The sequence below is a fragment of the Xenopus laevis genome, chromosome 3L (genome assembly GCF_017654675.1).
Source record: "Xenopus laevis strain J_2021 chromosome 3L, Xenopus_laevis_v10.1, whole genome shotgun sequence".
NCBI classification, from domain to species: Eukaryota; Metazoa; Chordata; class Amphibia; order Anura; family Pipidae; genus Xenopus; species Xenopus laevis.
The window spans coordinates 43,299,203-43,315,173 of record NC_054375.1 but is presented as its reverse complement, the minus strand read 5'-3'; the positions used below and the strand labels follow the sequence as shown (position 1 = coordinate 43,315,173).

At 38.7% G+C, this 15,971-nt stretch overlaps 1 protein-coding gene across 1 annotated transcript; it reads left to right on the top strand.

The window, feature by feature from the left end:
- Window positions 1-2,406: 2,406 nt before the first annotated feature.
- On the top strand, window positions 2,407-4,521 carry LOC121401468 (small integral membrane protein 32-like). Its single transcript, XM_041586175.1, has 2 exons — window positions 2,407-3,253; window positions 3,368-4,521. The coding sequence occupies exon 2, from the start codon at window positions 3,437-3,439 to the stop codon at window positions 3,764-3,766; it is 330 nt and encodes a 109-aa protein (XP_041442109.1). The 5' UTR covers window positions 2,407-3,253; window positions 3,368-3,436; the 3' UTR covers window positions 3,767-4,521.
- Window positions 4,522-15,971: the final 11,450 nt, after the last annotated feature.

The window sequence follows — 15,971 nt, the reverse complement described above, 5'->3', positions numbered from 1 at the left end:
TTATGGGAGGTTTTACAAACACCCATGCATTTGAAATTTGACCCTTGATAAATTTGCCCCTTATTGTTATTGCTTCTTTTTACTGATCTTTCTATTCAGACCCTCTCCTATTCATATTCCAGTCTCTTATTCAAGTCAGTGCATGGTTGCTAGGGTAACTGGAACTTTAGCAATCAGATTGCTGAAACTGCAAACTAGAGAGCTGCTGAATAAAAAGCTATGAAACCCACAAGTATTAACAAAAACTGCAAATTGTTGTCACGCTCCATATCATACTAAAAGTTAATTTTAAGGTGACTAACCCCTTTAATCAATGATGGAGTCAGGCAGAAGGAAAGAGTCTGGTGGTGGATCCTCCATTGGCTGAGAAATGCCAGTATCCATGCAGTGCCTTTGCCTATTCACTGGATTTGTGCATATCATGGATTTTGACCCAAACCGCACACTTGAATGTTTTCAGGATAAAATCCCCATTTTTCTGTCTGCACAGATACAGCTGAATACCAGCAAAGTGAACATCATCAGGCTGGGGTGGTAACAGGAGGGCACTTGTGTTTCTCCAGTGGCAGAATAACACTGGTGGGGGATCAGCTGGATGTGCACGTAGCATATATTTGTTGGGCAGATTTTGACCATACTGCCTGAACTCATGACTTGTTATGTCAAGTCAAGATTATCCATTCTGAAAATATCTGTTGGTTGGCCAAAAGGAAAGAGCCTCAGATCAGTGGCTCCTCTTCACTTACTGATGTTCCAATCATTTCTGCACTTGGCCCAAATGAAAGCGGTGGTTCGCCTTTAAGTATGTCATAGCATGGCCAATTCTAAGCAAATTTTCAATTGGTCATGGTTATTAATTTGTTTTATAGTTTTTAAATGATGTGGCTTCTGATTCTTTCCAGCTTTTCTATCTATTCAGACCCTCTCCTATTCAAGTCAATGCATGGTTGCTAGGGTATCTTGGACCCAAGTGCAAACTGGAGTGCCACTGAAGAAAAAGCCAAATAACCAAAAAAAGACCCGCAAATAGTGATGGCCGAATTTCTCCTGAAAAATTAGCGAAACTCGAATTTTGATGCCCATGTCAATTCGCACCAATTTTTATGCCGGCGGTCAAGTTAATGGGCATCCAAATAGTATTGACGCTCGCCAGTTTTGATGCAAACGACTTTTCCGACGTTCGTCAAGATTCGCCGCAAATTTATTCGTCCACTACCCGCAATTAATAACAAATTAAAAACAATTGCAATTGCCTCAGTGGAACAATATGAAGACCTTGTGTGTTAGTCGGGCAGAGAACTATGGCTTGGCCCATGTATGGCCATCTTTAAAGAGTAAAGGATTTTTTTCTGCAATAGCAGTTTCCCTTTCCTCCAAGCATTACAGCAGGAGAACAAATACCAAGTAAAAGGAGGGGGTGTGAGGGTGGCCAGGCTTTTCTGTCTCAGGTAGCAGAATAGCCTAAAAACTAGCCTACTGAGAAGCAGCAGTGCCCCTGTGGTGCCGTAGCATGGCACAGATAATAGAGCTTTATAGCTGAACAGGAGGGGGGTTAAGGCATTTACATGAGGACACCGATCTAGCTGAATGCCAGAGTATTGAGAAAAGGGTCAGCAGCTGAGAATTTAGGTAAAATTAGATAAGATCAATGTTTGTGGGTAGGGGGAAGGGTCACTTCTAATAATTCACAAAGATGCTAGATGCTATCGGTGCCTTGTCATGGGCAGCAGTACAGGAAATTGAAAGAATCAAAGAACTGAAGAGGTACTCAGTACCCATGTAGCAGAGTGGATCCGTTAAATAATAACACGTTCGTTTGATAGGGTGAAGAAACATATAGATATTTATGGGGATCCAGATTTTTAAAAGCATGTGTTGCAACCACCTGTTCATACAAATACAGGTATGGGACCAGTTATCCAGAATGTTAACCAGATAACGGATCTTTCCATAATTTGGATCTTCATACCTTAAGTCTACTAAAATTCAATTTAAGCATGACTTAAACCCAGTAGGATTGTTTTGCTTTCAATAAGGATCAATTAAATCTTAGTTCGGATCAAGTACAAGGCACTGTTTAAATACAGAGCAAATATTTATAATTTTTAAAAATTTGGATTATTTGTATAAATTTGAGTCTTTGGGAGACGGCCTTTCCAGAATTATGAGCTTTCTGGATAATGGGTTTCTGGATAACGGATCCCATACTCGTATGTCAGATTCCTCATTCATGGGCGAAAAGAAACCAACATAAAATCTGTCTTATTCACCAGCATAAAAACAGATGTAGACATTTCTAAAAGTTCTCTCCCTCCCCACCTCTGGCAGCATTGTCATCCCGGACCTAATTTCCCTCTGTCTCTACCCTTAAGAGATCCTGAAATGTGTTTAAATAAATAAATACGCCGTTGCTGTTTGAAAAAAGGTGCAAAGAAACTAGAGATTTAGAAATGTCTGGCAGCCAGCCAGACCTTAATGGCAGTTTATAAAGCAATCGGATGAAATAACATTAACATGCTAATTGCTAATCTCTAGCTGGAGCTGGAGGAGAATTGCGAGATTTTTCTTTGGCCACCTATGCAAACTCATGAAGGCACGGGATAGGGGTGCAGCTATTATGGAACACGAGACATTTAAAATAAACATTTTATTTTACAAATCAGGGCACTGTCAGATACCACAGAGTCCAGAAACATTTAGCACGACGGTGCAGAAGATCTGCTGCCACTGCAAATGAGCTTGTGCCGGAGTTTCAGCTGAAGGGAACCAAGTCACATGTTTTTATGTACAGTATCTGCCCAGTCTCAGCAATCTGCCTTGTTGCTGCCTGTAGGAGATCAGTGCTGCTCCTATCCACAAGACTCTGTGTGACAGAAGGAACTTTGCTGCTCAACGCAAAGTAGCATTCATGGGATCACAATGAGGATCTGATACAATGGATTGCCAGGAAGAACTGCCGGGGGCAAAGACCTGCATTTAAGGGAGCTGGCTCATGTGGAAAGATTGCGCTTTTAATGAATCTCTAAGGGTATGAAATTGAGTTGGAACAGAGACGTGACGGACAATAGTCAGATTTCGTTTTCTTTTTCTCTCACCCATGGAACCCATCATATGACAGGCTAGATTTCGTTTTGTTATTTGCTCATCATTTACAACAATCATTGCCTGCTTCTACACCTGCCTGGAATGAATTTAGGATACAGGTTACTGGACAAGTTGCTGCAAGTGGAACTGAGGACGCACGGATCTATGGGTAAGTCCTCTTGCTAACTTCAACCCTAATCCTCTGAAAAAATAGTAACGCTTCTTATTTGTTTTAATAATCAGCACCCTAAAACGTATGCTATCCCATGTATTTGTTTTACAGAAGGACCCACAGCTAAAGGGGTGACAGCTAGGGGTTCTTGGCTACCACGCTGAGAAGGGAACCCTAACAATGATCATGTATGGTGATTTGCTTTTAAACTCAAGCAGTGCCACCGAAGCAGAGCTGATGATTCAGACGAATACTCCTTACCTCAGCAGCACACACAGACCCGTCAGCTCCTCTGCACTCTACTTGTCTACAGCCAGGGTGCTGAAGGAGGGGGAGATAAACAAACCTGACCTTATGACTTACATTATCCTCTTTGTTCTCCTCTTCTTGACTGTGGCATTAATTGTGCTCTTCATAAACTGCCAACTGAGGAATTCGTTCTTCGCCGGGCTGCCCTATGATAGATCCCTGAGAGAATCCAGAAGCCCTTGGAAAACACAATCTGTCTGAACCCAATACACTGACTTCTGTAACAAAGGCAGCTGAAAGGTTTCTTCTGAAGTATGTTTATGGCAAAAATGGGAAAGAAATAGCTAGCCGGGCTCATGTTTGTGTAGTGTGCCATGTACAGTCTGTGTACTACACAGCCGTGGAATTACAGTGGATGGATGGAAACCAAAGGATGTCCTGTATAATCTCTAACCATGGAATGATAGCAGGTGAATTTATGCGGAATGGGTGCTACAATAAGTTTAAGTAGGAATAAAAGGATATATCCATATCTAAAGGATCTAAGAGAAAGAATAGTTTTTACCTAGTTCACCTAATCTGTTAGAAATGTATTTAATATGCTTCCAAAAAGTCCTTTTCCATGTACAGGATGATGTTGAAATGTACCTTATAAACTCCAGGAGGGGAGATTAAAAATGTGGGTGTTGCTCATTGGATGTGCCCCTTTTTCATCCTGATTGCTAACATAAAACATTGTTTTTATTCAGAATGAAATACTGTTGCTTGATTTAGGGGAAGAGAGGGGATTATATTTACCAATCTCAGTTTAAATCTTCTAGGAAAGTGGGTTCAGTTTACCAAGAACATCATCCAAAGCCATTAGAATCAATTGACTAAGAGCAATCCTGTAAGACTATACGGCTGTGAAGAAGACAGGCTGTGTTCTGGGGTTCTCCCTTTGTTACTGCTTGCCTTCATTCCACCTCCTCTTGTAACTGTGTCAGGATGCAATAAAATCTGCAAATAAAACCAGATACTTTGAGTATAATTATTTGGCCCGCTTAATGACTCCCCCAGGGGCTTTCAGACAAGAGAAAACTGAGGCAAAGAAGGTTCTTTCCCACCTTGATGGCTAAAGAAATCAGGTAATGTGGTTGCTCAAATACATGAAAGCATTTTATAGCATAACCAGTAACTTATCACACCAGAAACATTGGATTTTTCTTTCGCAGGGTGGCCGGGCAGTTACTAGTTACTCTGCTGGTAGTGTCTCTAGATATACTGTTTATTGTACAGCAGCTTCTGCAAAGTTAGTGCCCAAGAGACTGCACTTACTTAGTCGTCACATAGTAGAAGAGCATGAAAACGGACACATATCCATTAAGTTTAACCTTATACCACAAGTAATCCTGCCTAACTTCTAGCGTAAGGAAGATAAAATGAACTATTTTAAGCTGTTTCCATCTTCAGAAAGAATCCTTCCTGACTTCAAAAAGGTAAATGGACCATCAATCAATTTAAAAGTGCTAATTTTTGTAACTCTGTATTTCGTTACTTGCAGTAAATCCTAAATCCGTCTTGAAACTATTCATTAACCTCTTCTGGAAGGGAATTATTTCCACACCTTAATATGAAATCTCTATTCCTCTGAAGTTACGGAGGCCCTTGTATCCCCCGCAACCATTCAGTACACAATACACTGTGGGGGTCATTTAGAAAGTTCGGCATCGCATATTTATTTGCAAATGGTTGTATTGCCCATGCTATTTCCGGAACGCTAAAATATTGCACTGCTGTGCCCGTCTTTCTGTTTTTTGTGAATTCGCATTGTGAATAAATTTTCGCAAATGGCTCACAAATAAGACAGGCATTTGCACGAGCGCACCCAATGTGCGAGGTTGTTGTGCATAAAAATAGCATTGACAGTAACTTAAATCCGCACTTTGCGAAATGAGAAACTTTTTTCTCCGCCACCAAAGTTGTGGCGTAATTCAGTCACAGAGTGTGCACATAAATATTCACAATTTGTGATTTTTCATATATTTAAAAAGCTCTTACAGACATTCGCATTGTTCTTCACAAAATTCGCAATTCTGTTTGCACCACACTTTTTTCAGCTTTATAAATATAACAATGCGCAGGGCAAATATATTCACTTTGCAAACCAAGCTGCCTTGCTTAAAGTTTATAAATGAGCCCCTATGAGTTTATCAGTACCAGTTTAACCAGTAGCTCACAAGCAATATGTTGCTCACCAACCCATTGGATGTTGCTTTAAAGGGATCCTGTCATCGGAAAACATGTTTTTTTCAAAACGCATCAATTAATAGTGCTACTCCAGCAGGATTCTGCACTGAAATCCATTTCTCAAAAGAGCAAACAGATTTTTTTATATTCAATTTTGAATTCTGACATGGGGCTAGACATTTTGTCAATTTCCCAGCTGCCCCTGGTCATGTGACTTGTGCCTGCACTTTAGGAGAGAAATGCTTTCTGGCAGGCTGCTGTTTTTCCTTCTCAATGTAACTGAATGTGTCTCAGTGAGACATGGGTTTTTACTATTGAGTGCTGTTCTTAGATCTACCAGGCAGCTGTTATCTTGTGTTAGGGAGCTGCTATCTGGTTACCTTCCCATTGTTCTTTTGTTTGGCTGCTGGGGGGGAAAGGGGAGGGGGATGATATCAGTCCAACTTGCAGTACAGCAGTAAAGAGTGATTGAAGTTTATCAGAGCACAAGTCATATGACTGGGGGCAGCTGGGAAACTGACAAAATGTCTAGCCCCATGTCAGATTTCAAAATTGAATATAAAAAAATCTGTTTGCTCTTTTGAGAAATGGATTTCAATGCAGAATTCTGCTGGAGCAGCACTATTAACTGATTCATTTTGAAAAAAATTCCATGACAGTATCCCTTTAAAGCAGGTGCTTATTTTTGAATTCCAGGCTTGGAGATAAGTTGCATAAAACCTGATGTACTGCTAAACAGAGCCTCCTTGACACTGCCTGTCCACATATCGGCTACCCAATGGCCAATAATTGCACCCCCAGGAACTTTTTTCATGCTTGTGTTGCTCCCCAACTATTTTTAAATTTGATGCGGCTCACAGGTAAAAAAGGTAAGTGAGCACAGCTTTATCATATGGGGACCTCATACATGCATTCATAGCTACCCTTCTAAGATTCAAAGAACCTCAGCTTGGCTGACCTTTCTTAATAAGTGGGACCAGCTATACCGTTATCAGGTCGAACTGGCCCTACACACACCAATTATATTGCATGCAGATTGGCGGTGTGTGTATTATGGCCAGTCAGTGTTTGATGCATTGGTCACAGCTCTTCTCCATTTTTTACTTTTCCAACTGTTCATGAGCCTGTAGGCTGATTGGTTGGACACTTTGGGCACATTTACTAAAGTGTGAAGTTCTCCTCACTTCGTGTGATTTCACAACACATCTCCATATTTACTAAAGATTGTACGTTCACTTTTTCAAGAGAATTTTCTCTGCGAAAATTCGCCATTATATTTCCCCATACAATAGTCGTAGGGACAATTGTTTGGATAATTTTGGCTAGAGAATTTTCACCAGTAGCATGGAAAGGGCAATGTTGATTGCGATTTAAAAGTGGCTGCTCTATCTTTATAATGGGAGTTTGCCAGCTTCAGGCTGTACACTTTATCGAAAGGGAATTACCGGATTTTAACTAGAGAATTTTTGCTGGCTGCAATTTCTCGGGCGGAACAGTGCGAAAATTCTCTAGCGCTAAGGTTTTTCACTTGTAAATTGTCCTCTTCGCCATTTAGTAAATAGGCAATGTTGTGGCGAATTGTCTTCTTGGCGAATTTTCTAAAAACATCCACAATTCACCCTTTAGTACATGTGCCCCTCTGTCTCTTTCAGTCCAGGGCCAGGAATGTTGAAATTGTCAATTACATACAGACAACAGCACTCCACACATGCCTTTGGTTCTCAGCTGATATTGAAAATTGTGGCTTTTTACAACAGCTACAGACTTCCGTGATTTATACCATCTCAGTTCTTTATAGGCAGGGAAGTCTAAAACACTATCTTCATTCAATTTCTGTGATGGATGAATACTATGATACTTTTAGTTCAGCAGAATGCTTTAATGTTTGTTTACCTAGGATTATTGAAGCTTATTGTTTCGGTCAGTGGTTTCCGAATTTGCCCTCAGGCCACTTGCCAGCATTATGCATCTGTAGAATATGCTTTACATCATACCTAGATCAGATAGCTGCATCTGTCACTTATCTTTCAATACAGAACCTGCTGTACCTATACTCGTTTAAAGGGGAACTGTCATCATAGAAAAAAATCCATCAAAATGCAGTGGGGACTGGACTGACAGCGGGAGCAACTGGTTGCTCCAGGATAAAACTGCTTGGATGAGCTTGAATGAGTTCCCTATGATAACATCTGGCTTTTAGCTGGTCGGCCATTTTGAAGGCCCATATTATGCCTTTGCAGAAGCAAAAATGTTTCCTTCTCAGGACATCAAGTCGATTGATGTCAATTGTTTGATGTCAATTGTTTGTTTTGATCAAACAAAAAAAGAATGTGGATTTCTTTTTGTTTATTAAATCCTACAGATTTGTAAATAGTTTAAATATGAGTTTATGCTTTTTTTTTTTAACAGTTTCTCTTCCCTTTGGGAGCAGCAGGTTGATGTTACTTTCCTTTAAACTCTTTTAATGCCCCTCTGTGTGCATCACTAGGTAAGCATTTAGTAGGAATTCCATTAAAAGCTTTACTATATTATTCATTCCTGCGACACCTCTGTGTGTTCTCACCTCATCTTTTGTCTGTCTAACCAACAAAGAGATCCCCCCACGTGCCCTACATTTTTCTCTTTAAATAGAGTAAAAAGACTGCTGTTTAAAATAGAATAGCCACCTGAATAGATCTCTTTGTTCTGGATGAATTTCATTACATTCTTTTCTTTTTTTTATTGTCTTTGGATCCGGAGTAATATATGAAAAACTGTCAAACAAAAAAATAATAACAAAGCCTATATAAAAGAAAAAAATGTGTCTCTCCTTTTTTGATAGCTAAATACGTCATTTTTGTCATTATAGTAGCAATGGCTCTTGAATATATATCTGTTTGAAGGGAGTCTGCATTTATCAGGCCATTTATGTGAGCTAGTGTACTATACTGTAGTCTCTTCAAACAAACCAGGAAAAGGAAAAATGCCCCCAATTAACATATAGTTTTGCAGGTATAACAAATGTTATATGTCGGCTGGGCGAGCATTTCATAGAGAATTTTCGATAGCTTTCATTTCTGCCTAGGGAGACTTCGCTTGCACTCTTGCACTTGGGTTAATTTGAATAGGGCGGGTAACTAAAAGTCATATGGACGTCTTTATTAGTAATGTTGGCGCGAATGCTTGAAGTGGTCAATTTTTCCAACACATGTCCAATGAGCCATAATAAAGACAGAAGAGATCTCACACAGAAATCTTTAATAGTTCAGAAAAGTTTTTTTTTTTTACAACTTTTATGACTTTAAGGCATACAGGATATGATGCCACTGACATAAGATTGCGGAAGATTTAGCTTCGTAAACTCTGGTGAATGAGGTAACGTTCAGTAATATTCATAATCTTACCGAAAAGTCACCTGGCAATAGGGTGCGAATGAACGCTAGTAGTGGCCATCTCGTTTGCTAGTGAATTGTCCTCTGTGCCTGTGAATTGGCAATGTCCCTGAGGATGAGAATTCTGGTGAATTGTCGCTTGCGACGGCCACTTCACCCTTTAGCGATTCTACCCCTTTGAAATCTATTTTTTAGCCAGTTCTCTATCCAGGTACAAATACTATGTTTCATGCCAACATTCCTTAATTTAACCAGTAACCTTCTGTGTGGCACTGTATCAAATGATTTAGCCAAGTCCAAATAGATCACATTCACTGCCATCCCAGAATCGATGTCCCTGCTCACCTTCTCATAAAAAGTAATTAAGTTAGTCTGGTAAAATCTATTACGCATAAAACCATGCTGGCACAAACTCATAGTATTATGATTTGCTATGAAGTCCAGTATCTTATCCTTTATTAACTCTTCACCCTGATTCCTCATTTCTGTAGACAGACGAAAAATAACAGTTCAGAATCTCAGCTTTTTTTCTGTTCTCATCAACCAACTGACACCCCTCTGATATTAAGGGTTCCACCGCTTCCTGCTTTATTGTATTACATATTTACATATTTACTGCTTGTTGCAGTACCCTTTTCATATTGATTTTAGCTTGTTTTATTGGCCTGCTTGTACCTGATAAACATTTTGGCTAACTTGAAAGTCTTAAAAGCACTTGTTTTCTTACCAACACCAACACTTCTATTGAACCAAAAAGGTTTTGCTTTGCAACAACGTTCCTTGTTTACAAGGGGAATATATGAAGTATATTTAATAAACATCACTGGAATCAATATATCAATATAAATCAATAAGGTCAAACGTCAAGTGCTTTAATACAGGTCATGGAACTTCAAGGTAGCTAATATCCTCATATTTTACAACAGTGGGGATATTTTTTAGATGAGTCATGTGACCCAAATTACATCACTAAGCACCATTTATAAGGATATAATATATTCATTATGGTTTATTAAAATATAACAATATCGTATCAAGGGCTCTTTCTGAGGCTGGGTTCCCATGGCAAGTGCATTTAGTTGTGTTCTTTAGCAACAATGGACAGTAATCCATAGCAAACAATTTGGTTTTGAAAGGTTTACAGCAATTTATAAAATGAAAGCCAATATCTGATTGACTCATTGCTATGGGTTACTGCACTGTTGCACAATTTCCAAGTTTTACTAGCTGAACCGCTCGTCTTACCAAAAATGTCCAGTATAAGTCAAATCATGAGGATTGAAAAAAATAAACAACACGTATTTATTTATTTTAACATTTTTTAATATACGCCAGGCAAAGAAGTCAGTGAGCCTCAGTAAGACACCAAGAGCAAAGGAGCCCACCAGAGAAGACAATCTAATAATGCATCAGTGCTATCAATGGTTTTCCCATAAAGTGGACAAACTGTTTCATACTCATTTGTGTGTGTGAATCTGAGCCTTAGATTTTAAGTTCCACTGAGACAGCGACTGATTTGAATTGATTTTGCCACCTGCCCAGATTGTATATGAGCTGTTTATTTCAAAACTGCTTGTCTGGTTTTCAGAAGACTGAAACCCACCCCCCTCTCTATCCGGAGGAAATGTGGCAACACTAAGGGGCAGATTTACATAGGGTCGAATATCGAGGGTTAATTAACCCTCGATATTCGACTGCCGAAGATTTTCATATCAACTAGGTAATGTTCGACAGTTTCTGTTTACATGCGATTAAATGGAGACTGTTCCTAATTCTGTTTTATGAGTTGTCTCTGCCAGTAATCTGTAAACTATTTTATTTTTATAGCAGTGAAATATTCTGCAGTGCTTTGCATCAGTCACATCAGTCCCTGCCCCAGTGAAGCTTACAATCTACAGTCCTTATCTCAGTAACACACAGTAAGGTCCGTTTTATTAGGAGTCAATTTACCTGCCTGCCTGTAGAAATCTAGTGTCTTAGTGCTGGGATCCAAACATTGCTAGTTTTCAGATTCAGTCTCTATTGATAAGCAAATCTAATCCAAGAATTTAATTTTGGCAGTGCCCAATACTAGATTTGTTTCCCGTTCTTTATAAGAATGAAGTGTAGGAAGCCAAACTTTCTTATCTGCAGCATTTTCACACGAGCTGAACTTCGAAGACATCCATAATCCAGCAGTTTAAGATGAACTGATTTATATTCATTGAACTCTGCTGAATCATAAGCAGTACGTATCAGAGCTGGAAGCAGTATCAGCGAGGGGCATGTATATAGTTTGAATGTAAGCAAAGATACCAATGCGCTGTATTCTTCATGCATAAAAATGTATAGATAAAGGAAAGCAATAGTGGTTTAAAAAGCATCACATTCGCATATCCATAAAGACTTTAATAAATAACCCACCCCATCTCATTACACATTACATGATTGTCTCAGAGCTGAACGATGACATTTATATATTAAAAGCAATTTTTCAAAACCTAAAATAAAACCCTATATCATTAAAGGGATGCTAGATTTAACTGGTGCCTAAAACATCATTTACAAAATAAGGGTAAGGTCACACCTGGAGATTCGGGGAGATTTAGTCACCTCTTCTTTGGGGGCGACTAATCTCCCCGAACGGCTTCCACCTGTCTTTTGCCTGCTAGAATGAGAAATTGCCTGCGTCATGGCACTCATGGCGCTTCGTTTTTCGAAGTTGCCTCACGGGGAAACTTTGGGCGACTTCGGAAAACAAAGCAACACGAGTGCAATGCCGTTTCGGGAGATTAGTCGCCCCAATAAGAGGCAATCAGTCGCCAGGCGACTAAATCTCCCTGAAACTCCAGGTGTGACCTAACCCTAAGGGCTTTAAAAAAAAGTATTTCTTTTTTAGATTTAGTCGCAATTTTCAGAAAATAATATATTCTTTCCTTCCAGTCATAGTATTGTATTCTAGCTGTATATTGGAAAATTGGGTATGTTCAGTCATCCTTATCTAAATCACTAATTATTGCTTCACAACCCTACAGCCTTGACTAAGAAGGCACAGAATCATTCTGTACTGCTTATTTCTTGCTGCATGTACTGTTTAATGGACCCATGCAGTTTTTAGAGAATTGTTTTTTTTTTTTCTACATTCTTATTCTTGGATCCCTTCTACTTTTCTTATACAGGGAAATCATCAGTCGGCAGAGTTCTGTGAACAATGGGATTTCAGACCACTTGAGTCAGATCTTGTTCAGCTACAAGTATTGTTTTCCCAGCAAAAAATAAACTTTTCTATGCCAATAAATAGGTCTGCTTAGAGATGTATTCTGCTAAAACATGACATTAAATAAAAATATATATCTATAGGCAATAATGTACTCCTAGTCATGTGACAGATATGACATCACTGAGCACAGATTATAATTAATGACATCAGCGAGCATTGCTTATAAGGAAATAATTCACTGGTATTGTTCTTGTGTAAATAAATGTATCTCTATATACATACAGTACATAAACACAGGTAAAAAGCATGTGCCTCTCAAAGCAGAATTTCTGGGATTTTTGCCAGCTTATTTTTTGGGAATTCCTTCCATTTGATTTTGTCCAGCTTTCAGATAAGCCCCCTATTACTGATACCCAAGATGACAAATAAACAGTCAGCCCCCTACTCTGCCTTTAGACTTAAACAGCTAAATGCACTCATTCAGATAAAGCCACATTTTTTTCTCTTCTTTTAAAAAAGACTAATAGCCCTGACACTATTTTAATATCTTCTCTGAAATATCAATAAAATGTCATATTAAACTGATGGTATTCGGTTTCCAAACACCTGGAGCAAATAGAGCCACCCTATCCAATGCATTACAATGTCAAATCTTATTGTAAGTTGGAGGGCATCTGCTCTGCACTATATCTTCATTACTGCATGGTTTCCACAGGTTAGCCTTCCCAGACAGCTTCCTACGTGCATCCTCACATCTGGATAAAGCCACAGCTTAGCCTTTCCAGGGAATATCAGATCTACAGTATATCATGGCTGTTGTATGAGAGATGTCTTTGCTAAATGGAAGATGTTTTTTGATATGAGCTGAAGCAGACTGTCATTGTCATAACCAGCCACATTCAAGGGAGGCTCATAGCTTTGTTTTAAATGCTGTAAGGTGTTTCCTTAAAACAGGACAGCAATAAAAATCCATATAAAAAGCCTTTTTTTAATTAAAAAACTGTAGTTTTTATTTTAACAAGATGGGCTTGCTTAGGCAGTCATCTAGATATATGTAAACACAAAACAAGGGGGCAACCACAAGCAATGTAAGCAGATACTCTTTAAATGACTCTCACTCTGTTCCAGGCAGCCTTATATACTATTCTTTCCAAGGATTGCCTGTGAGCACACCTATGTTTGGGGATATTTCCATTTTGCTAGCCCATTGGTGAATCTGTGATGATTTATCTTCTATACTAACTGGAATGACTGATCCTAAATCTAGAGGTAAAGGCAGAGACAGTGGTAGAAAAACAGGACATACATTTGCATGTAAATCAGGGTAATAGTGCCATCTTGAAGTTGGTAAACCATGTTTTTCTCAAAAGAGCAAACAGATTTTTGTATATATAAAATTTTGAAATCTGACATGGGGCTAAATATGTTTTGAGTTTCCCCAGGTGACCTCAGTCATGTGATTGTGCTCTGATAAAATGCAGTCACTATTTACTGCATGTACTGCAAGTTAAGCTTGGCCACACACAGGCCTATAAACAATCATATCGCCTAAACGATTGTTTTTTACACCCATCCATGGTAAATGATATGTGAGAAGAGTTTTGTTGTACCTGTGTCATGTGGGCTACGAGATGTAACATCTATTGACTGATGGCTATAAATTCCTTTCTTTTACTTTCTGTGGGGTGAACAATTAAATTAAAAACACTTTATTTTCAAGCTTCTTTAAAATCAACAAACATTGTTACCATTAAGCACACATTTCCTGGACTGTGACGTATACAATCACCTGATGCATTTCATGCCTCATTCTGGCACTTCACCATCTTTACTTTATTAACGTGTATCAACAGAACAATTAGAGGGTAACAAGATAAAAGCTCCCTAACACAAAATAACAGCTCGCTGGTAGATTTGAGAACAGCACTCAATAGTAAAAATCCAAGTCCCACAGTGACTCCTTCAATTACATTGAGTTGGAGAAACAATAGCTTATCTGAAAGCAGTTCCATAGTGCAGCACTGTCTCTTTCTGAAAGCTTAGGATCAGGCAAATTGACCTGACCTGAGCATAAAATTGTATATGGTAGAGTGAATTATTTGCAAGGTAAACAGTGTAATTTAGTAATAAAAAATATATGATAAAAATCATGACAGAATCCCTTTAACCAACTTGCAGCTAGCGGTGCAGTTTCAACAGTTGAAGAGAGTTGTATCTACTTGCTGCAGGACCTACAGGCTGAGCAGCACCTGACTGAGTTTTATCTTCAGAAACAGACTGAAGCCTGTGAAATAAAAGCAGACAACCTGATAAATGGGTCATGCAGAAGTTTAGTGGGGATACTGCAAAAAAATGATGCAAACCAACAGGCTGTGTGTGCTTTAAGATATTATTAAAATAAACTTCTCCACGTTTTTCTGTGCTTAATGTACACATAGAGTTTCCAATTTTATTAGGTCATTGGTTCTTTAAAGCATCCATACCAGTGCAGGTTTATTCCAGGTAGTGCTGCAGTTAGCCAAAAATTTGCCAAAAATATTCCAAGGATACATGCCTTAAATGCATATGGCTCTCCTGTAGTGGCATCAATGGATTTAGTTAAGGCCGTCAGCAATGTTGACTCATAGCTTATCTCTAGGGTATTTAAAAACATATGGTTAAAACCAATTATATAATTTTGCCCACATTTGCCCTGCAGAGAGGCACTAGGCAGGGCTGCCCATTTTCTCTGGGGCTGTTTGCATTAATTGCCATTGGAACACCTGACAGCGGCTGTGCAAAGTGACACTCAGATCTGACAGTTGGGGACCAAGACCCCTTGGCATCCAAAAGCTGATTGATAGATTTATATGAGCCCACTTTACGCATTATTCATAAAAATAACTGTTTCCTGTAGATTTCAAATATCTTCTATACATGTATGCAAATCAACCTTTGCAATTGGAATATAGATTATAAATTCTTTTGAGCATAGCCCTTTCTACCACTTTTATAGGTTGTTTTTATATGTCTGTATCTGTATGTTCAGTGTATACACCCACTTATTGTACAGTGCTGCATTTTTATAAATATGTGATAATAATAATCTGTTCCATGTACTCTTTAAATGTAGCTGTACCATCCAAGCAACACAGAATTCCACTTTACTTGATATATTAAAACCATACCTGGGCATGGCAAGCACTTTTCTCAGTCTCCAAGTATTTATACTTAGACTTCTGTTGCTTTTGGCTTGCCAAGCTTTTGTAATCAACTTCATTGCTTGCCTAGAACATGAAAATGCAATTGAACGTTTAGGCAGTCTTTAAAGACTAGGTTGTTATAAAATATACATTTAGGGGGTTACTTATCAAAAAAAAATCTAATTTTTGTCTGAAATCTACTGTGTCCAAATTTGAACGGGTCATTTCCCCTTATTTATCAAAAATTTTCCCAAAAATTTGCTGTGCAGAAAAAACTTGAAAAAAAAACCACACACATTTTTCAGATTTTCCGCCAAATGCACTAAAAAAATTTAAGATTCTTGCCCATAAACCACTAATGTTCGGATTACTGCACAAAACCCATCGCAGATCAGGATATTTTCGGGACTTCTCCCATAGACTTGGCAGGTCTGAGATGCCGGATTTTCGGATTCGGACTTTTTCCATCATCGGTGTATAATAAA